At 49.7% G+C, this 22,020-nt stretch overlaps 1 protein-coding gene across 3 annotated transcripts in view; it reads left to right on the forward strand.

The window, feature by feature from the left end:
• Positions 1-308: 308 nt before the first annotated feature.
• The window catches only part of LAMC2 (laminin subunit gamma 2), a 40,608-nt gene continuing 18,896 nt past the window's right edge, over positions 309-22,020 (forward strand). Inside the window, exons 1-6 of one of the 3 annotated variants that reach the window (XM_073356624.1) lie at positions 309-623; positions 12,591-12,779; positions 17,493-17,628; positions 18,753-18,851; positions 20,099-20,235; positions 21,239-21,361. In XM_073356624.1, the coding sequence (XP_073212725.1) occupies positions 521-623; positions 12,591-12,779; positions 17,493-17,628; positions 18,753-18,851; positions 20,099-20,235; positions 21,239-21,361 (787 nt within the window). In that variant the 5' untranslated portion in view covers positions 309-520. The other 2 variants (XM_073356622.1, XM_073356623.1) reach the window with 2 other exon arrangements.

The following is a 22,020-nucleotide window of genomic DNA, read 5'->3' on the forward strand; positions in this document are numbered from 1 at the left end:
GCTGTAATACAGGTGGTGGTGATCAATTCACGAAGAGCACTCTAAAGTAGGGAGGGTGACTGAGACCCGGCCCCCTCAATTTCAGTGGCAGGCTTGGGTACAATGAAGGATTCACAGCATCTGCAGTGGCTTTTATTTAATTTTGAGGGGTTTCTGCTGAGGAGAGGAAACATATTACTAGAACCCCAGTTGGCACTGACTGTGGGGAAGCTCACACTGCTGATGTGTCTTTCTATCCCTCCAGACCTCCCTCCTGTCTGGTTTTGTGCTGCTGTTTTGGTTGGTGTAGGACAGCCCCGAGAGCTGGTAAGGAGATCTGAGGTTTGGGTGTGTCTGCTTCATATGGGCTGGGCTCTCCTTATTCACCAAGTAAGTCTGACTGGGGCACATGCTTTCTTCCTGTGTCGGGAGTGACTCAGGTACAGGAGCTGATAAAACCACCTGAGAAGAGAAAGCAAAGCACACTGGAAAGCCAGCTGCAAGCTCCTGGCTCTGCTCTGGTGTGTTGTGTTGTGTATTCATGCCTGGATCCCCAGAAATGACTTTGCACTGGCTGCTAACCCTGAGCTGCCTCTGTGTCTCTGTCTTCCTGCCTGCAGCCATTGGTACCGACAGAAGAGAAGGTGAGGCTTACATGATTAGATCGTCCTGCTTCCGTTTAGAAAACTGATTTCACTTACAACTTTTTTTTTTATTTTTTATTTTTAATTCTGCACTGGTTGAAGGGTACTCCAAATGACCTTACCTGCTACAGAGCCCCCAGGTGAGACAGCACTAAGCTGTGAGATCTCACTCCCCTCCTCCTGGGATTTCTCAGAGATGCTTGTGGATGGGAGTGGTAATGTTTTGGTTGGGAATAAACACTAGATACTGTTATCTGGATTTCCTTGCCACTTAAACATCACAGGAATGCTGCATTGGTTCATCAGGACCATTGGTAGCCCAGATGATTCTGGGACCCCCTTTAAATAACGTACTGGTGTGTAACTACTTTCTTTAAAGACTCTCTGTTTGAGAGGAATTGGGTCTGAACATGCTAATTATGTTATGCTGCATTGTGTTAATATAGCACTTTTAGTAACCCAGAGTGTACGCTGCTAAGCCAATGCACAAACTGGAAGAGGAGAGCCTTTTTGGTTTAGTAACACAGAATTCAGATCTTGCAGAGATTTGCCTTTCAAAATGTTTTGTGTTAGACCAGGTCTGCACACCCAGTGTTTGCAGCTTGCAGGTGAACATGTGTCCAGTTATCTGTTGTGACACCACACAACTAGTGTTTTTATATGTTGCGAGATACTTTGTATGATGGTGTTGGTTGTATATCTATACATGTTTGAATGGGCGACTGTGACCGGTACTGTGACAGTGCAATTATTTGTGTGTGTGGCTGTATGACGGTGTGACACCTTGCCTGTATAGTATGTTTTGCTACATTGCATTGTATTTACATGTATGGTTACAGAGTGTGTACTGACAGTAATAGGGTCTTCATAGACCATGTAAGCTAGTCTGCCTTTATGGCTATTGCTGCTACTGTGTATCATATACAATGATGTGACACTGTCATGGGTTATGTGTGTTTTGTGACTGACTTGAATGTGTGTTGTAGGTAAACAAACTTAGATGCATGTCATTATAGACATTTGCTTAACACTGTCAGTTTGAGGGCAGCATCTGTAAGTACATTGATAAAGGCATGCTGCTGTGTATATTTTATATTTGCCAAAACGTATTTGCATTCGCGTTCAATACATTTTAATTTTTAGTGGTTTGGAAGTAGGGTCTATAATTTTAATTATTTTTAATGTAAACGCACCAAGAGATGGTGGAAAAAGTAAAGGAAGAAGTATTGAAAACAATTCTGTTTTGCAAAAACAGATCTGTTTTCATGTAAGGTGCAGCACTAATCAGATTATTATAACAAATATAATTATATCTGAAATGAAATCTCTTAATAAACCATCATAGTTTCTCTTCCCTTTCCCTGCAGCAAATGAATCTGTGTAGTCAGACATTCAATTTATGTGGACTTTGAACTTTTTATTGCACTTGGTATAAAGTGACAATCAACGGCAAATTATTGACAGGCTCTCATTCAACAGGATTAATCTATTACAAACGTCCTGAATCAGTTAATATAAGTAGCTCAGTTTTAATGTTGTTGGTACTCTCTCCTGCACTCACCAACCAGCCATGTCCTCACAATCAATACAACTGTGTTTACAACTGAGCTATTTAAATCAGGTTAGCTAAATATTGAATTCTCATTTAGTTACAGAAGATCAGATGCTGGTGTTTCAAACTGCTCAGCAAAACCCATTGTACTAATAGATGTGTATGTTGTGATGTAGGCAGGTGTCTGACACTAAAAGTTTCCTGGTATTTGTGTGTCATTCAGTGCATGCATGCCTGGTTGTCAGCGTGGCACTGCTTATAATGATTTGGGGACAGAAGGCTGTGCACTAGCATGAAACAATTTTTTCAATGTGCCATTATGTGTGATGGTGCGAGCTGTGTGTCACTTGTGGCGTGCGTGTCTTTTTCGGTTGGCTGTGGGTTTATAGGCAGTGACGTTTGCCTGTACCCAACCCCTGCAGGTATTGGTGCCAGATAGGGAGATCTAGGCTACCTGTGCCTTGAGTCTGTTAAAGGCTGGTTCTCAAGCAATTCTGGTGGGAGAAACATCCTTGGATGTATCAGGACCCTGGATGGAGTCAGATGTGTGGGGCTTAGCAGTGTTTGTTGTCTCCTTCAAGTGGGGAGAGTTTGGCACATGGATTGGAGGCACTCTCATTGTTCGGGGGCGAGGGAGGCTTTGGCAGCTGGAGGGGAGACTGAGTGAGTGCTGGATACTGGGGTGTGTGTGTGTGTGTGTGTCTGTCTGGGGCTGGAGGAATGGGCTGGATTTGGGTGCTAGCTGGCAAGGGTTGAACCCAGGTTCATCTTGCTGTGATCGGGTGGAGGAGATGGCATGCTGGGCTGGGTCCCTGAGATATACAGAGCTCTGTGCAGTTGGCACATGCCATGGGCTGGCCCTCCCAAGTGTTTCCACCTGTGACATTTAACTGTCGGAAAGAATAGGTGGGTGTTTGGGGCTTGCTGACCAGCAAAGACAGCCACCCCTGGTCTGCTCCTTTCCGCCTGACAGGGATTCCTCTGCACTCTCCTCTGGGATGTACAGATCCTGCCAGGTTCCCAGGGTTCATACTGAAGTAATGCGCTCTTCAGGCTGGCCTAGAGATCTCGGACTCAGGCCTTTGCCTGGCGGAGGCCTGGGAGGCTCCACTGGCTTGGCACAGTGCTGTGTATGCCACTTGGAAACCAGACAAGGGGTACATCTCTGCCATGTCTCCCCAGCTCTGTCTTTCTGTGTTTGTCCAGCCCCAGACAGAGCAATGTGCGTAGGAAAAGCAGGGTCAGGTCAGAAGAGGCATCGTCCTGCAATGTCAAACTCCACTCCTCTGCTCCTCCCAGGAAACACTGATGCTAAATACATTCAATGTGGGAATTGCAGCGCCCTGGAGAGCACATGTGGGAGAAATACTGACCCACTGGAGGAACAAGGCAGCCTGCTGAATTCCATTAATACTGTTGCCCCTTTTTGACCCGAGCAGCTAGTCAAAGTTCTTCTCCGAATGCAGGAGGAAATAGGAACAAAAGGAGCAGTTTCCTAGCTTACAGTCCCAAGCTGTTTTAGCCAGGACCTGACCCAAAAACTCTCTCTAGCTTTCTCCTGAGCCATGCTGTGCTCACCGGCTCCTGCTTGGCTTTCTTCCTCCTCTGAGCCTCTCTGTCATTTTTACACACACGTGCACATGACCCCCTCCCCCAAAGCCCCTTGTCTGCAATCAGACACCTGTGCTTAGCCAGTGCCAGCTGACTTGGGCTCGTGGGGCTCAGGGTAAGGGGCTGTTTAACAGATGTAGACGTTTGGGCTTAGATTGGAGCCTGGGCTCTAGGACCCTGTGAAGTGGGAGGGTCCCAGAACTCATGCTGCAGCCTGAGCCCAAAAGTCTACATCACAATTAAACAGCCCCTTAGCCCGAGTCAGCTGGCAGGGGCCAGCAGCAGGTGTCTAATTGCTGTGCACACATACCCTCAGTCCAGAACTCCTGGGTAGATTCACAATCCTCTTTTCTCTCGGGGGGAGGGAGGGGCTTCCCCTTAACTCATCCTGACAGTTATGCTAATTGAAGGGTGCGTTCACACCCAGTCTCAAAGCAGTTTGTGATTCAAGCAGCACCCAGTATCTCTCAGCATAGCAATGCCACAGTGCCTACAGCTGAGGTGCAGGGCAGAGACATGAGTTATGGGTTAGCTCATTACAATGAAATAAATAGTATTGCCAAGCCACGACTCTGACTTCTTGTGGGCAGAGGCAGACTGGTGACGCTGCTGCTGCTGACTGATGCAAGATGTGGCCAGTGCATGGAGGCAAGCAAGATTTTCTGCTCTCCCCTGCTGGACGAGTGATCTACATGGCTGAGATGTCGGGGGAGAACGGAACTTCTTTCCCCATTTTGGGACCTGGCTGGGGCTCCCTGCTCCAGAGAGCCTGTCAACTCTGTGGCGATGAGGAGGAATTCCAGGCTTTGGCAGACTTTCAGTGACCCGTGCGCATGCCTGATGGCACAAAACCTTGTGGGCTGCGGTGTCATTCGCCTAGACAGGCACAATCCACTGAAGAGTCTGTTATGGAGCTGGCAGTCCACCAGTGAATTCTAGCTGCACTGACCTGACCATCTGCTGGTTTTATTCATCTCCTAGAATAAACAAATAGGAAAAGAAGGTTGCCTGTGGATTCAGCCATCTCCGTGGGACCTTACACAGAAAGGGGAGAGGTTATGGTTGTCGTGGAAGCTTGATTACATTTAAATGTGTTGGTTCCCAGCTGCTGAAGAGACTCTTTGCCCGCTGGTTTGGTCGGTAATGTTGCCAGCTTCATTCCTCACTACAGCTGAAATATGAGTTGCACAGATTCAGGAACAATCAGGGTTTTCATAGATTCATAGATATTAAGGTCAGAAGGGACCATTATGATCATCTAGTCCGACCTGCACAACACAGGCCACAGAATCTCACCCACCCACTCCTGCGAAAAACCTCTCACCTATGTCTGAGCTATTGAAGTCCTTAAATCGTGGTTTAAAGACTTCAAGGAGCAGAGAATCCTCCAGCAAGTGACCCGTGCCCCATGCTACAGAGGAAGGCGAAAAACCTCCAGGGCCTCTTCCAATCTGCCCTGGAGGAAAATTCCTTCCCGACCCCAAATATGGCAATCAGCTGAACCCTGAGCATATGGGCAAGATTCACCAGCCAGATACCCAGGACAAAATTTTCTAAGGGCTGGTCTGCACTACAAAGTTAGGTCTGCTTAACTACATTGCTCAGGGCTGTGAAAAATTCCACACCCCGGGTGCTGTAATCAAGCCAACCGAAGCCCCAGGTTGGACGCTGCAAGGTCGACATTAGAATTCTTCTGAGACCCTAGCTACCGCCTCTGGGAGAGGGGGGTTTACTACAGCAGTGGAAGAAATTCACTGTGCCACTATAGCATTCCTAGTATAGACACGCCCTTCTTTATGCATGAATTTAAGAGTAAGGCAATGGTAGGGGGAGTTCAGGGCTTGCCTGTCTCCTGCTCCTGCCCTCCAGAAGCTGGAGTCATGATCAGAACAGCAGGCGAGAGTTTCTCCCTCTTTTAGTATCAGGGATGCTTTGAGAATGAGGTTTTGCTGGGCATGTACTCTGGACACCCACATCTTGGCACAGCATTAAAGAATCCCAGCTGTTCTATCTGCAGGCCCCACCTTTTCCGAACAGCTGGAGACCAGTTTTCCCAAGGTAGGGCCTCTAAGCACCAGATAGGAAAGGGCTTTTCCACTGTAAATCCCCTTCTTCCCTCAGCCCTCAAACACAGCATCGCATTATCAACTCAGACAGTTCAGGGTTTTTTTTTAAAACAATCTGTTTTAGCTCTCCCAGGCAGAGGCTCCTGGGGGAAGCCCAGCAGTAGGAACAAACATGCAGTCCACTATGGGACACCACTTCAGGTTAATAATGCATTAGCCCAATCTGTTGCCCTGGGCCAAGGCTATAGACGTAGCTCACAGCCCCATGCAAAGGCAAGACGTGAAAATGTGCCCTGCTCTTATCCCCCGTAGGATGCGCTGACACCAGTTTAACAACCTGGCCAAACTTCGGGGATATGCAAAAACTTCTTGGATGCTGTGTCCATGTGATCAGACAGCATTAACCACACAAGGGAGTCAAATGAGAATGGAAACCTTTTGAGAAAAATCTGGCTCAAGGAATGACTTCTGTGGCTCTGGAACAGACCAGTCTACCAGTGGCGGGATTGCAAGAAGAGAATTATGTTACTGGAGTGGACCTATCTTGGTTACTGCCTCCTGCCTTTGGATGGTGTCTTCTTCATGTTAGCAGCCTTGGCTGATGTATGTGAATGTGTTTGTCAGCCATGCATGTTAATGGTGCATGGGCGAGGACGTCAGTGTGTGTTTGGGGGGGTGGTGTGCTGGGCACTGTATGTCGAGGTGGTGGGAGTAAAGGGCTAGCCCAGCATGGTGGGTCACAAATGTGAACAACATTTTTAAAGGAAGGGGACAATGGGTCTAATTCCTAAGTAAAAATCAGTGTGCTAAAATACCAGGGGAGAGTTAGGTCTGCAGCTGTGCTAGAGGGCAAGCAGGTTCCTAGGAGCCTTTCCCTTGCATGCTGCCCACCCTGGGGCTGGGTAGCACAACCATCAGGTGGCGATAGGGAGTGAGCATTGCCAGCACCACTCAGCAGCCCAGGGACAGAGGGCAGAGGCTATCCCCTTCTGCAGCATGGATGGCTCTGTGTCTTGAGGCAGATGTTAGCCCTCAAGGGAAGTGGAAAATGGCTACAGTGTGTTACCTGTCCTCAGTCTATGAACCAGATTTCTGCTTGCTCTGGAATTCCTCCGATCAGTGTCTCTCCTTTCCTAAGCAAGAGATTTCTTCTTTTTTCTGTTCTCAAGCTTCTCTCTGTCTCCCTCTCTTATTTGTCTTAGGAGACTTTCCCTGGTTTCTCTTTCCAGTGTCTCCCTTTTCCTTCACCCTTCTGCATTTTGTCTCCATTTGTAAAGTGAGGTTAGTGCTGGTAGAAGATGCTGGATTAACAGCCTGGGAAACCCAACTTCTTGGTCTAGATGGGGTGCAGCGGGTCGGACTTCCCTAGCAGGGACAATCTCTACAAGGGCAGCTCACCCCAATGGCCCATTCAGTCCTTGGCCTCTCTGATTCAAGGTGGCCAGTGATTTGCAGGGTTTTTCTAATGTAGACACTTGGATGCTAGAAGCTGAGACATTACAATTTCCAAATAGTTTGCAGATAGGGATGATTTTGAGCCAGTGACCTAGAGCAGCCTGCATCCAATTCCCCACATCTTCCCCACGTTCTAAACTTTTGCTAAATTGCTCCTCTCTTCCTGTCTCTCTGTTCTCAGTCCCGTCTGTTCTTTTGATAACATCTTTGTCCTCCCGCTGACCAAATGTCTCACTTGTAGTTGCTAAGGAACCAAGGCCCTGTCCTTTCAACTGCCTCCTAAAGGGGACTTTGACCCTACATCTGAGTTTCTCTTTTTTAAAAAAATTGTGGTACTGAAAAGTGATCTGTGTCTAGACATGCCTGGGTGTGCCATGTACGTGAAAGCAATTCGGGTGCCTTGAACAGAATAAAGTAATTCTCTTCAGTTGTAACCCTTCTGCCAGGTAGAGTTGGCAACAACAAGGGCTGGCTTCAATATCCAGAGTCCCCCTTAACCATACAGCACAGAACCAGCTCGAGCCCCCACCCAGTAATCTGGGAAAATTATACACCACCCTTGTGCGCCTCTAAGAGGCAACGCTTCCCCTCTTGCGAGCACTGAGTCTGTGTATGGCAGAGAGAATTTTTACTACAAAGGGGAAAGGAACCTGGCATTAATTTAGAGAAAATACCACAACCATGATTGAAACACATCTGACCATGAGCAAAACTCCTGCCCCAGAGTACATTGGGCAGTGTCCTTTGCCTCCATTTCTCACCTTGCGGTATAAAAGTCCAACAAACTAAGGTCTCTTGCCTTTAACACGCCACTTCCCTCTCCCTCCAGTGCCTCCCACTCCCAGCTGCTGTCCTTGGGCAGGGGAGACCCAGCGTTGAGAGGTGCATTCATGTGAGTTCACCTCCCATCTGGAGGAGGAAGGAGTGTTGAGCAATGCCTTCCCTGCCGCTGCCACCGCAGCTGGGTCACATTTCACACTGTGTCACTGCTGCACCATTGCTCATTCTGACAATGAGGAGTCCAGTGGCATCTTAAAGACTAACAGATTTATTTGGGCATGCCACCGTTCACTCCACTGCACTATCATCTGCTCCATCACCAATGGCCCTGTGCTGTCACCTTCTGCTGCCACCTGCTTCTCTACTGTGACCTCTGCAAATCTGTCTCTCGAGGTTCCACCCAGTTCCTGGTGATTTCAGCTCTCAGTGTGGGTACCTCACTGCTCGTGCAGGTGGGCAGTCTCATCCGCAGGGAGGCTGGCCCACAGCAGATCTGAGCAGCACTTAGACCTGATTACTGGTGATCTCAGCTCTAGCAATCCCTTAATAAAACAAGAGACTCAATGGAGCCTAATTAGCTCTTTCTTTAAACAGTGGAGGGGGTAGGTTAAATGGCACTTAGGAGTCTTACGCAGAACCCACACTTCCAGGCAGGAACACCTGTCCCCATCCCCCTCACTCTCCACTGGGATCTGGCATCCAAACCCATTGCTTAGTGAGTTCAGTTCAGTTGAGGGTGACCCCCTCAATCTGGACAGGCTAAATACAGTTCTGCTGCCCTTTACTCATACATAAAGGTAATAACATTTCATTACCCCTGCATTGAAATTTAAATTTTTTTATTAAAGCTAAAGTTAAAATTGTTTAATACACAGATTAAGGAAAAAAGAAAAGGAGTACTTGTGGCACCTTAGAGACTAACCAATTTATTTGAGCATGAGCTTTCGTGAGCTACAGCTCACTTCATCGGATGCATATCGTGGAAACTGCAGCAGACTTTATATACACACAGAGAATATGAAACCATACCTCCTCCCACCCCACTGTCCTGCTGTTAACTATTACCAGCAGGACAGTGGGGTGGGAGGAGGTATGGTTTCATATTCTCTGTGTGTATATAAAATCTGCTGCAGTTTCCACGGTATGCATCCGATGAAGTGAGCTGTAGCTCACGAAAGCTCATGCTCAAATAAATTGGTTAGTCTCTAAGGTGCCACAAGTACTCCTTTTCTTTTTGCGAATACAGACTAACACGGCTGTTACTCTGAAACCTGAGATTAAGGAAAGAGTGTGTATAATTCTTACTAAAGTGATTTGTTACCCAACAGCAGCCAAAACTGATCACTTGGGCAACACAGCTCTGTCTGCTGTATACCTACACAGAGTAGCTGTGTTCATATACATACAGTCTGGTCCTGAAGCCTTTTCTCCCCAGCTCGTCACTAGCTTTCAGGGAAGAGCTCCTTCAGAGCTCGCTTACACAGCAATAGAAATGTTCTCAAGCAGCATCCCAGGTAGGCCATTCAGAGAATCCATTCTCTGAAGATCTGTTCCTTGGAAGGCTCTGCTGGTATAACAATACTGATATACCAGCAAAGGTCTCTTAGTGTGGATGCAGCTTATACTGGCAAAGGGTTTATTAGAGCTAGCCAGCCAGAGAGTGAGGGGGGGAACTTGTCATTCTGTACAGGAGAGATGCTCAAATGTTATTACTAAATGTCTATAGCCCAACTCAGCCCATCCTGCAGGTTTCTGTGTCTGGGGGAGATGAGTGTTCAAGACTGGGAGGCCATGCAAGTTATTCACAGGCTGAGAGAGGCTGTCACACCTATATGCGTGTGGAAGTGGGGAACGTGCAGAGGGTGGCAGGTACACGTGGCTCTGACAGTGAGCACAGATTTGCAGGAGATCTTAGTAGGAAACTCTTCTGAGCTCTGGAATCTTGTTCTGAAGAAGTCATGGAGAAACAGGCAGGCAGGGACAGTGTGAGGGGAAACAGAAAATTACACGTGAAACAGCGTACAGTTACAGACATGTTGCAAGTGATGTCAGCGTCCTCTCTTCAAAGGCTGCAGTGGGGTGGGAGGTGCCCTGCACATCACAGGATCTGGCTCTTTATCCCTGACTGAAGAGATTTCTTTGCTTGAAGGGGTTTTGCATGTGAAAATGCCAGAGAACTAGTTGCAACTTTACATTAATGATATGGAGTATTTGCCAACAATTACTACATTTGATACGTAAACCAGGGGATATCTGCTATCTCTGATGCTGCAATGTCCCTGGCTGGGGACATAGCTGCACTGGGGCTCCCCAGGCTACAGCCGCCCCCCCTCGCTCCCAGTGTGGTCCACGTGCTGTTGCATGTCGAGTTGGGCTCTGCCACACGGAGTCAGTGGCTGAGTTGAAGCAAGGAGGAGGTGAGTCCGACCCCCATCCTGGCAGGATGGAGGCGGGTCTCAGCACTGAGATGCTGCTGAGTGTAGGGAGCAGTGATTGAAGGGCGCGTGCTGCTGTGTGGTGGAGAGGGTGAGATCAGCTCTGGTTGGTTTGGCAGCGTTAGCAGACCCCAGGTTTGTCTCAGGTGTTTGGAATTCCAGTGTCGTGTCTGAACCTGGCGGTGTGCGCTGGCAGCCAGCTGGGGCAAACGTACAGCTGCTGCTGCCAGGGGCTCCCAGGAGTTCTACTGCTCATCTCCAACCACAGGAGTGTTTGGATGCTGATGGGCTTGTGAGCACAGGGCACGATTTCTGAACACACCATTCTGCCCAGCTGGCCTCATCGGGTGATGTGCCTCTCCCTGTTAACCAGCACACTCGGACACGCAGGCCAGCTGTGCCCCGTCCTCAGCCCAGTTTCCTATTGCACCCAATGCTCCCCCTGCAGCAGCAGGCCCTGGCCAGTGGTTGCAATAGACCCGCAAGCTGTTCCAGGGGACAGGGCAGCCTTGTGACGCAGTTGCCCTGCGGGAGAACCTGAGCACCACGGTCAGTAACCAAACAGCCGCACTGCCAGCAGCTGCCCTGGATTCTCAGCAAGTTTGGAAGAGCTTATGTAGACTCTTCCTGTTTGGTGGGCTGGGGATAGTCGTAGACTGACATCATCGCTGCATGGTAACAGTGTACCAGGTTGGCGGGTGTTCGTCTGTCCAGCGCGCTGCGTGGCCTCTTTCCCTCGCTTCTCCTTCCCCTTTGGTTTGGTTCCTTATTTCTGAGCCTTCTCCCCACGTAAGGCACTGAACAAACACCACTTGTTACTTTCTGTTGCAGATGACTTTGTGCTGGATGTATTTCTGCCATTTCCTCCTTTGTTTCATTGTAAATAGTGATGCTGCCCCCACCCTTTGTACAGACACAAAAGATTAGATTCAATTAATTTTCCCTTTGCCCTAAATACCTGTCCCTTTTGCTCTCCCAGGAAGTTTGGACATACTCAGCTGGTATAAACCTGCATCGCTCCACTGACCTACAAGGAGCAACTCCAGTTCACAGAGGCTCAGAATCTGGCTGTGTGTGTGATTGTTGGTGTTCAATATATAGCTAAACTGAAGGGTGGGGTTGGGGGGAGAATATTTATTTTAAATCTGTTGCGATCCCAACCCAACAGCACTCCGTATTGTGAGCTCTGCTGTGGTGTCGGACTTCTAGAAGTGACTAACTGACTTCGGCCTCCTGCAAAATCTAGCCTCAGGAGTTTGCTTTCTTAAGAAAACTTATGGTGGTGCCCGGGAGTCCAAATCACCAAAAGAACCCAGTATACCTAACACCAATTGGCATAAACCAGGGGTGGCCAAACTCGAGCTCGTGAGCCACATGGGGCTCTTTTACAGTTCAAGTGCAGCTCACAGAGCCCCCCACATCCCCACCCCATTCTCCACCTACAGATTGGGGATGGGGGAGCTCAGGGTTTCTGCCCTGCAGCAGGGTGGTGGGGCTAGGGGCTTCTGCCTTGTGGGGAGGCGGGGTTTTGGGCCTTCAGCCCTGCGGGAGATGCCTGTCGGGGCTTTGGCAGGAGTGGGGCTGAACCCCCAAGCCCTGGTTGGTGCACCCAGCCCTCAAACTTCTGAAGATTATTGTATGCAGCTCGGAGGGTCAGTAAGTTTGGTCATCCCTGGCTTAAACTAAGGACACAAATGGCTAGATGATAGAGTGGTCCGTTAGGGTTGTTAACCCTCCAGGACTGTCCTGGAGTCTCCAGGAATTAAAGATTAATCTTTAATTACTGATTGTGTCAGGTGATGAAACCTCCAGGAATACCTCCAACCAAAATTGGCAACCCTACGGTCCATTCAGGTCAAAGTTGGGGCATGTTAGTGGGACAATGCACTGCCCGTGCTATGCGTGTTTTATGGCTAAACAGGGCTTTGATATTCATGACTCTCAGGCTGGCACCCTTTACCAGCGGTATGTTTGCACATGAAAACTTAACCTCCAAACCTGATCCCTTCGGTGTAAGAGCTACTGGGGTCCCTCTGTTTAACTGTGGCCATGTCCTCTGCTCTTTCAGTCTGTGACTGCAATGGGAAGTCCAGTCAATGCATCTTTGACAGGGACCTGCTCCAAGAAACAGGAAATGGGTACCGTTGCCTCAAATGCATTGACAACACGGATGGCGTTCACTGCGAGAGGTGCAAGGAGGAGTTCTATCGCCAGCGGGATGGAGAAAGCTGTCAGCCTTGTAACTGCAACTCCAGAGGTACCTGAGCAGCTAGATGGGACACAGGAGGAGGTGGGGGGCACTTATCTACTCTAGTCCTGAGGGACGGGGGCTGGGCTAGAAGTGATCAAATCCAACAGCTGACTTGGAGTTGCCATGTATTGCCAACTAAAATAATTCCTGCCTGATTCTGGTGGATTAAATTGAATGGATCCTTAGCCACGTCTCTCCCAAACTCTATCTGTTATGGTGAGCGCTGGCCAGGTTGTGGGAAGAAGGGACAGTTTGCCCTGGGTCCCACCTTTGAGAGGGCCCCCAAACTGAGTGACACTAAGACCTAGACTTGGGTTTGGAGGGTGGCTGGGCCACACCTGGGTAATGCTGTGACTCTGCACATCAGGTCACAAAGCCCCTCCCTCAAATTTGGCCTGCTGCCCCTCCATCATGATGTCATGACTTAGGGGCTGCCAGGCCAAACCCAAGTGGTGCTGCACCCCTGTGTGCCAGGATGCAACACCTGGGGCGGGGCGCCGGGCTCAGCCCAGTGCGACAGGAGCTGCTGCTGCAGGGTGAGTGCAGGGTGTGGTGGCTCAATTTCAGATTTTGCCCCCGAAAAGCTCTGTGCGGCCAGACGCTGCTGGGATGGTCACGCTGCCGGAGTCCCAGTTGTCATCAGCACGGCAATGCTCTGAGGAAGCTCACGCTGCTGAAATCCTACCTTAGGTTGTGTACAGTGTCGCTGCAGTAACAATTTCCTCCCTAACCCTTTCCAGAGGGAGATAGAGGGGGAAAGAGTGGGTCCCACCTATCTCAGCAAGCTGTGTCTTGTAACAGCTGCCCTCCCTGCAGTGCCTTTTCCTTGTAACATTTTAATAATATGGTATCGTAATCCTGGAGGCCTGCGCGAGAAGTTCTGTGGGCACGGCTCACGGATAGCAAATGTCCTCAATGAGTTCATCTGAGCACATCCAAGCCAGCCCCCTTCAGGTCTGGCGAATGAATACGAGCTGTTGCCAGTTCAGGTCCAGCAGATCTAGGGAAATTTGTGGTGAGGGTTCGGAACAACCCAGAAGAACCCATGCTGCAGAAGCCCACCCTTAGCTGGGATGCCGTCTCAATGTGATGACTTAGGCGTAATGAATTCATAGTTCGCATCAGGTGGGGTTTGCTGAACTTTGTGGCTAAAACCCGAATCAGAATCTAAACCTCTGCCATGGATTAAGACACTGCAGATGGAGAAAGATGGATTGAGTGAGACCAGCTCAGACTTACCAGGCACTTAACCTTTGTGGAAAAACACATGGCCCGAGGTTACGTTACTAAGCAGTGAGTCATGCAAGTTCATCACCCTTTAGAGATGTCATTGAGAACATAGATCTAATGCAAGGCTTTGGGGTTTGGCTCCGGGACAGGCCTGGCATTCAAGGAGCACACAAGATAGCAGGCTGCCTAATAGAGTGAGACCGGAGCTGTTGGTTTTACCTTCCCCTCTTCTCTTTACCATCTGCATGATGTTAAAGGCTCTCTATATCATTTTTAGTGAGTGGTATACCCTAAAGCAGAGGTGGGCAAACTATGGCCACGGGACCATCCTGCCTGGCCCTTGAGCTCCCCTGCTGTCCCCACTCCTCTGCAGCCATGCCAGCACTCTGAGCGGCGGGGCTGCACGCTCCTGCAGGGCGGAGCACAGCGTGCTTGGCTCTGGCTGGGGGGCGTGGCTGCCGGACATGCTGCTCTGAGCGGCATGGTAAGGGGGCAGGCGGCGGTGAGCAGGGGGGTTGGATAAGGGGCAGGGAGACCCGGGGGGCAATCAGGGGACAGGGAGCAGGGGGCGGTTGGATGGGGTGGAGGTTCTGGGGTGGGGTGGTGGGGTTTGATAAGCGTGAGAGTCCTGGGTGGCCTGTCAGGGGGCAGGCGGGGTTGGATAGGGAGTGGGGTCCCGGGAGCAGTTAGGGGCTGGGGGTCCTGGGAGGCGACAGTCAGGGGACAAGGAGCAGGGGGGGTTGGATGGGTTGGGAGTTCTGAGGGAGGCAGTCAGGGGGCGGGAAATGGGAGGGGTCGGATAGAGGGCAGGGGGCAGGCTGTTTGGGGAGGCACAACTTTCCCTACCTGGCCCTCCATACAGTTTTGCAACCCCAATGTGGCCCTCGGGCCAAAACGTTTGCCCACCCCTACCCTAAAGCCAAGACTGTCAGGAAGCACAGGCATATCCTGTGAGTGGCAGGAGTAGGGGATGCAGACCCATGTGCTAAATTGCATTTGTCACTGCATGCACCACTTCTCCTGCACTGTGCGCAGTACTGCATCTCTGCTGGACAGGTCCTTCGAGTATTCCAAACCTCTGAGCAGCTCCAAACAGCTGCCGGTTCTTAAACTCAGCCTGCCGCTAAAATATGTCCTTCATGTTCACTTTTAACTGTCATGCTTGCTCTCAGCCCACCAGTCTACTAGGACTGGAACCTGTCCCCACTCTGTTAAAGGTTTGAACTCAGCAGGTTGAGGGTGATCAAAAGGTGGGACCATCTGATGGCTGTTCAGAGGTCTGTATGAAATGCATTTGCTGGCCTTTGTCCAGATCCCACTGGACAGGTATCCACATCACAAAAGATCTTAGCCAAAGCCCTGGACCTCAATGAGCCTTGAGCCAGGTCCACAGCTGCCACCACATTTTGAAGTAATTGGCTTTCTCGCAAGAGGCTGAGGATTGACTGGGTCATAGAGGTGTAAGCATAGTGTGAAGTACCATGTCTGGGGGTGGGTGGCAATGTACAGGCTGCTGTACCTGTTCTGTGGATAAATAGAAAACTTTAGTCACCAAAGTTGTAGCCTGTTACCTCTCCCCAGCACTGCCACTTCAAAAGAGGAAATAATACATAAACCACACACAGTATAAATGCCCTCGATGCTGTTTATGGTGCACTGACCCGTGGCAGCTCATTCTTGTGAGAAGAAATGGGATTAATGGCTTTGATGTCCTGGAGGGAATCCCAGCAGAGGTGTTCACCTTGTTGCAGTGATTACATGGCAGGGATATCTGTTGCTTGTCTGGTTCTGGTGGTAATAGCCAATTATCTGTGCACAGAAAATACCTGCATTTCTTAAATGCTACAGACTTGCTGTACATGTCAATGAAGCTCTGCACAGACCCGTTGTCCGCAAACACAGAAATCAAGTCGTCTTTAGAACCATTCGTTAACACCAAATAGAAATGCACAGAGGTTTTCTTCTGTTTGTTGGTTGGTTTAAATTCTAGGACTGAAAATATCTACTTCTCTTTGGATTGCTCCCAAGTACTGTATTCTAACAGGAATGGAAATGGGTGCATGAGAGCACACTGTGAATATGGCAGTGTGAATGTGAATCTGTTCTCTACTGTAGTCTGTCTCCCTGTCGCTCAGGCGGGCAGCGCAGGAGGTTAGCTGGGAATAGAGACAGCCAGTTCAGGAAGATGGTATGACTTGATGTCATGTGGGCAAGCTTGGTCAATGATCCTGGTCCAGATTTTTAGTTGATATAAAATTGGTGCAGCTGCATTGAAGTTAATGGAATTACAGCAGTTTACCCCAGTTTGTGATCTGACTCAGATGAAACAATTCTGGGACTACCTGGTGGTGTGTGGTGTTACTGGGGTTATAGTAGGACAAAAGGCTCTTTGTCCCTTAAGAGTCCATCAGCTCCTACCACTTTTTATCCTTTGCCTGAAGTCATAATCTTTTGTGGGGGGTGTTGTAACAATTTCCAAAGCAAGAACTGATATCACACGCATACACTGTGACCTCATGGGTAGAGCCCAGAGCAGATACAAAATTTGTGTCAGCATTTGATCTGTGATCCACAAGCACGGTCTGCAAATATAAAGTGGATAGCCACAGATTTGCAGGGCTTTAGATAGAAAATTTGGATCCTCATCCATCCGCGATCCGCAAACCTGGTCTGTGGATAGCCGCAGATTTGCAGGGCTCTACTCCTGGGGGAATTAGCAGCAGGGGCAATGGAGAAATTAAAATGAAAGCACCTGCCTTCAGCAAGTGCCTTGGATATTGTTGTGTATTTGGTTATTGTGGTAATAGCGCCTTGTTGTTGCTATGGCAACTGAGTTAGATTATTAGGGGATAGCCCAGCCAGTTTTAGCTGGTTTGGTTAGTTCAGTGTGTAAAAATAAATGGTTGCTCACAGAGCTCACAGCTCTCTGTGTCTTAAGTGATTTCTTCCTAAAACTGCTGCCCCCAAGGATACAACAGATATCCCCAATATGGGGGAATTGACTATATAATAGTACAGGGGTCGCCAGACTATGGCTTGGGAGCCACATGCAGCTCATTTACCATTAAAGTGCAGCTCGCAGTGCCCCCATGTCCCCCCATTCTCCACCTACTAGACTTGTGGGGGAGCTCAGGACCTCTGCCTTGCAGCGGGGTGGTGGGGTAGGTGCTTTTGCCCAGCAGGGAGTGGGGTCTCAGGGCTTCAGCAGGAGTGGGGCTGAAGCCCTGAGCCCCAGCAAGTGTGCCCCAGTTTTCGAACTTCTGAAGATTGTCGTATAGAGCTTGGAGGGTCAGTAAGTTTGGCCACTCCTGCAATAGTATATGATAAATAGTGAGATTTGTCTCAAATTAGAATTTTTTCCCTATCATATTTTTCCTAAGGGTCCCAGTGGGTGTTAGATTCCTTCGGGAGTGTTCTCAACACGAGATAACCAGAGACAACACAGTGACGGTGAGACTATGGAATTCTCTGCTTCTCCTGTTCCCATAGGCTCTCTCGGCCTGCAGTGTGATAACTACGGCCGGTGCAGCTGCAAACCTGGTGTGATGGGCGATAAGTGTAACCGGTGCCGGCCGGGGTTCCATTCCTTCTCAGAGGCTGGGTGCCGGGCAGGTGAACAAGTGTCGTAAGTACCTGATATGAGCTATGAGGGCTGGACTGGCCTCTCCAGAGCTTTGCCAGCCTTTGTGTGGAGCCTGTGGTGGCTGGAGACAATTTATTCATGGGAACTGAGCATGGTATGGTAGTTTCATCCCCCCTTCCTAGTGATAGGCGCCTCTCTCTGATCCTTATTCCTAACACTGTGGCCATAGCCATTCTAGAAGTGGCCATGAGGACAGAAAGTGAAGTGCTCATTAATAACACTCCAGTGCACCTCCATGCACAGCTCACGCCCTAACGTGTCACCCTAACGTGAAACACTCCTGATCTTCACGGACTCTGGCGGCTCACGTCCTGCAGTTGCTTATGTACTCTTATCCTGATCCATCTGGAGTACTGAAATTCTAAGACAATACTTTCAAAGCTGATGGAAAGAGAGGTTTGGACACCATTCACAATTAACCCGTGGAACTCTCTGCCACATGATATTGCAGAAGCCATACATTTAAGTGTTCAAAAGAGTGTAGTGATTTATTTGCACATGAACAGTTATAATAAATAAATAAAACAAGCAAACCCTGCCTACAGGTGTGCTGCATAGCACTTAGCATAATGGAGTACCAATCCTGAGTAGAGCCCTGCAGCACCTCCACATGGCAAATAAATACAACAGGGACATAATGGCTCACGCTCCTAGGCACAGCCCAGACTTGAAAAGACAGAAGTTAGGAAGAAACCTGCCTCCATGGACAGGTTAATCCAGAATTGTCCTTGTGGGGTTTCTTGCGTCTTCCTCTCACATGTCTGGTGCTGGTTACTGTCAGAGACAGGTTGCTGGACCTCAGATCTGATCCAATGTGGAGTGAGTTCTCAACCTGGGGGTGTGAACAAGTATCAGGAGCAGTGACCAGCCTGCTGTGTCTATATTATTAAGCAGGAGGGGGTCCCAGCTAGACAGGGGGCAAGGCTGAGAACCACTGTGTTTCTAGTACAATTCCTGTGTTTCTAGTACATCACCATGTACCACCCTCGGTGGGCCAACCAGGCTAGACCATGTACTTGCTGTGTATACTGAGCTGTTTACATATACCCGCGGTGGTGATTCAGCTGAACTGGAAATCAATCCAAGACGCTTTCTTTCCTTCTTAGGAGTGCTCAGTGTGACTGCGATCCAGCCGGTAGCGCGGGACATTGTGTTTCAGGTCGCTGCATCTGCAAGGCAAGCGTCTTGGGAGAGCGATGTGACCGGTACGTGCATGAGCCCTTCACTTCTACAGAGCAGGCTTTAAAGGTCCCTTTCCAAATACAGACTGTAAACCCAAAGGGCTCTGCCGATTAGCACGTGGTTCCGGCATGGGAGTAGGGGTGTGAGCCACCTCCACCGGGTGCGATTTCTAGTCCCAAAGCCTCTTGCCCCTCATGTTTCCCAGAGTTTGGCTATGCCCTTTGCCCACAGGTGTAGTGCCAGATCTTTTGCTTTCAAGGGGCTACCAATGGGCCCAAAGCCTTGTGTGGTTCCCATTGGCCATTCCTTTTGTGAGGATACCCAGTATCTCTCTGCCCAGGTGCTGGGTCACAGAGTATCCTGGGGGCGTGGCAATAGCATCACCTGACACAAACAGGAGCAGGGCACTGACTGATCAGCAGAGCCTAAGAAAATCCCCTAATGTGTGTGTCAAAAAGTGCCTCTGGATGAGTTCTTCAAGCCAGTTGCACCATCACACACCCAGCAGGGAGCTATTATTCCTCCCAGCCCTCTGGAGCAGAGCCATGTCCAGGCAGGTGAAGCTGCATAGCAAGATCCACCCCAGACCTGCTACAGTACGTTCCTCGGGTACGTGCTGTGCTCTAAAGCTGGTCCCTTGCCCGGGATAGAGAAGGGCAGAGGGCTGGTGGGGGAATCTGCCCCAGAGGTGGTGAATCACACTTGTTCATGAACAGCCTTTACATGGGGACCAGGTTTTTTCAAGCGCTCAGCACCCACAAGTGGAGCCAGAGAGCTCAGCACCCAGCATGTGCTTTAGAAATTCTGGTCCTGACTGGGGGGTCTTGAGCTCTTCAATGTACGGCCTATGTTGGGCCTTTGGGAAGGAAACTCCTTGTAGACTCTCTGTAGCAGCTGTTTGGACAATGGCTGGTTGGTGCTGGGGGAGGGGTTGGGGTGGAGGACTTCTGAGAGAACTTGCGCATGGCTAGTTTGAAATACCTTCTCTGCAGCTCAGTTGTTCCTGGCATTGTTGAGCGCAAAAGGACAGCGAGTGACCCTCTGGCAGTAACCTCTGCCTAGAGATACATATCCTGACAGCTGCACTCCAAGCCATCAGCTCTTGGGTGGCCAGTGGGTGCTTTGTGCTGGTTGGGTTTCATGGGTGTGTGCAGGGAGGCTCACCCAATACAGCAGGTGAGGTGGCACACGCTGTGTGTGACACCAGGTGTTCCGTGCTGATGTAAAATGTACCCTAAAGCCCAGTAGATTGATGCAATCTCTTTTGCAGGTGCAAGCAGGGCTACTATCATCTGGACGCAGGAAACCCTGAGGGATGTTCCCAGTGCTTCTGTTATGGTCACTCCGCCATGTGTGCCAGTGCAGAAAATTACAACATCCATAAAATCACCTCCACCTTCCAGCGAGGTAAAACCTTTCCTCTCGTGTTTGCGTTACTGCATTACCTTCCCATAGTGTTTGCACCTTTGTGTACGTTGCCTGCCGGGACGCTGTGGCTCTGTTACCTCCTGCTTTATGGCGTGTGTGAATCTTCCTTTCACATGATGTTCCCTGGTGGGGATGGAGAGATTGGAAACCATCCTGCTACACCAACCTATCACACAGTGACCAGTTCTCAGTGACCACCCTGCCTCCCTTCCAGCCAGCCGGCTCTCTTCATTTGTTCCGTGGCATGCCTGAAGAATTTTTCCTCCTTTTGTGGACATGTGTTTTACTTAAATGCATGGAGAGCAGCACTTGAGACGAATGCAGATATTCAGCTTTCTACTCATGGTTGCCATTGTCACCTCTCAGATATGCATTGTCCTGTGTGGGGAGGGCAGCCAGACATTTGTTTTTAAAGAAATCAGTGGGCCAGATCCCCAGCTGGGGAAATCAGCACACTACACCGACGTACACCCGCCGGGGATCTGTCTCAGGGTGTGTATTTATTAAGTAGCAGGAAACGTTTATTCGGTGTAGTTTCTAATTCAGTTGGGTGTCCCCTTTGATCTCATCAGAGTGCCCTGTGGCTCGCAGTTCTGACCTCACAGCCGCTCAAGCTTCCCTTTACAGCATTTACTCATGGGCTGATTTGCAGATCATAGAAAGCCAAGTCTGAGAACACAATGTCCATCTAATTCCATCTTCCTGCTCTTTGGCATGTGATCCCTGCTGTGAGCAAGGATATCTCCAGTCAGAGACAGCTAGCGTACGAAGAACTTGACTGCTGACTGTGGTCAAGGTGGTCACTAATGTACGGCATGAGGAAATGGGTAGCGCTGGCCAGAATGCTGCCCTGGGGAGAGGCAAGGGAGAGTGGAAGTGTGCAGGGCAGAAATGATTGATTACAAATGACCTTCTGACTGCCTTCCCTTTGCTTCGATTTCCTGGCTCTGATGGCTGCAAACCGTTTTATTTTCCCTTTTAGATGCTGAGGGCTGGAGAGGAGTGTATGCAAGCGGGTCCCCTGTACAGCTCCAGTGGTCTCCCCGCCATCGGGATGTGTTTCTTACAGCCAGAAGATCAGAGCCCACCTATTTCCTGGCACCGGGTATGGAAGTGTGCAGAATGTGGGAGACGTGTGTAGGGAAGCAGCCAAAGGAGGAAGAGCCATACAATGAAACTGAGCTCTGCAAAGCTGCGTTCAGTGCTTAGCACAGCCATGATCTCACAGACCCCTCTCCTTCATGCTGCTGTGCTCACACCCAGTCACACCCGGGAAATCTAGCTAGAAAAACACCCTAGAATAATACAGACTTGCTCAGTCTCACGACACCTGCTGGCTTGCTGTTGCTGTGCTTGGATAATTCATACTGATTGACAGCTGGGGGCTTCCCTTTTTCATGACTGCGGGGGGGAAGGATATTGGTTTTTGAGAGAAGAGGGAGTTTGCCAGTTGCACTGTGGAAGGAGTGGGTTTCCTGGTGTCCATCTACTGGCTCTGCCTGTCTCTGGCGTGACTGTGTGAGCTAGCAGGGCCTGGCATGAAGGAAGAGGGGTGGGGTCTAGACAGCCTGTTCTGGTCTGGGAAGCACATTTGATGGAGAGAGGGCAGGCAGTAATGGTTGCAGGGCGGATGTGGGAGTGTTTTTCAAATATGAGGGCTTTTGGATGCTCTTTACCGGGGCCCAGAGTGAGTTTCAGCAGCAGGGGGTTGGACTGGATCAGGGCACTTGCCACTGGAGAGTCAGTAAATGCCGGGTCCCCATA

Source organism: Lepidochelys kempii, chromosome 8 (genome assembly GCF_965140265.1).
Source record: "Lepidochelys kempii isolate rLepKem1 chromosome 8, rLepKem1.hap2, whole genome shotgun sequence".
Classification (NCBI taxonomy): domain Eukaryota; kingdom Metazoa; phylum Chordata; order Testudines; family Cheloniidae; genus Lepidochelys; species Lepidochelys kempii.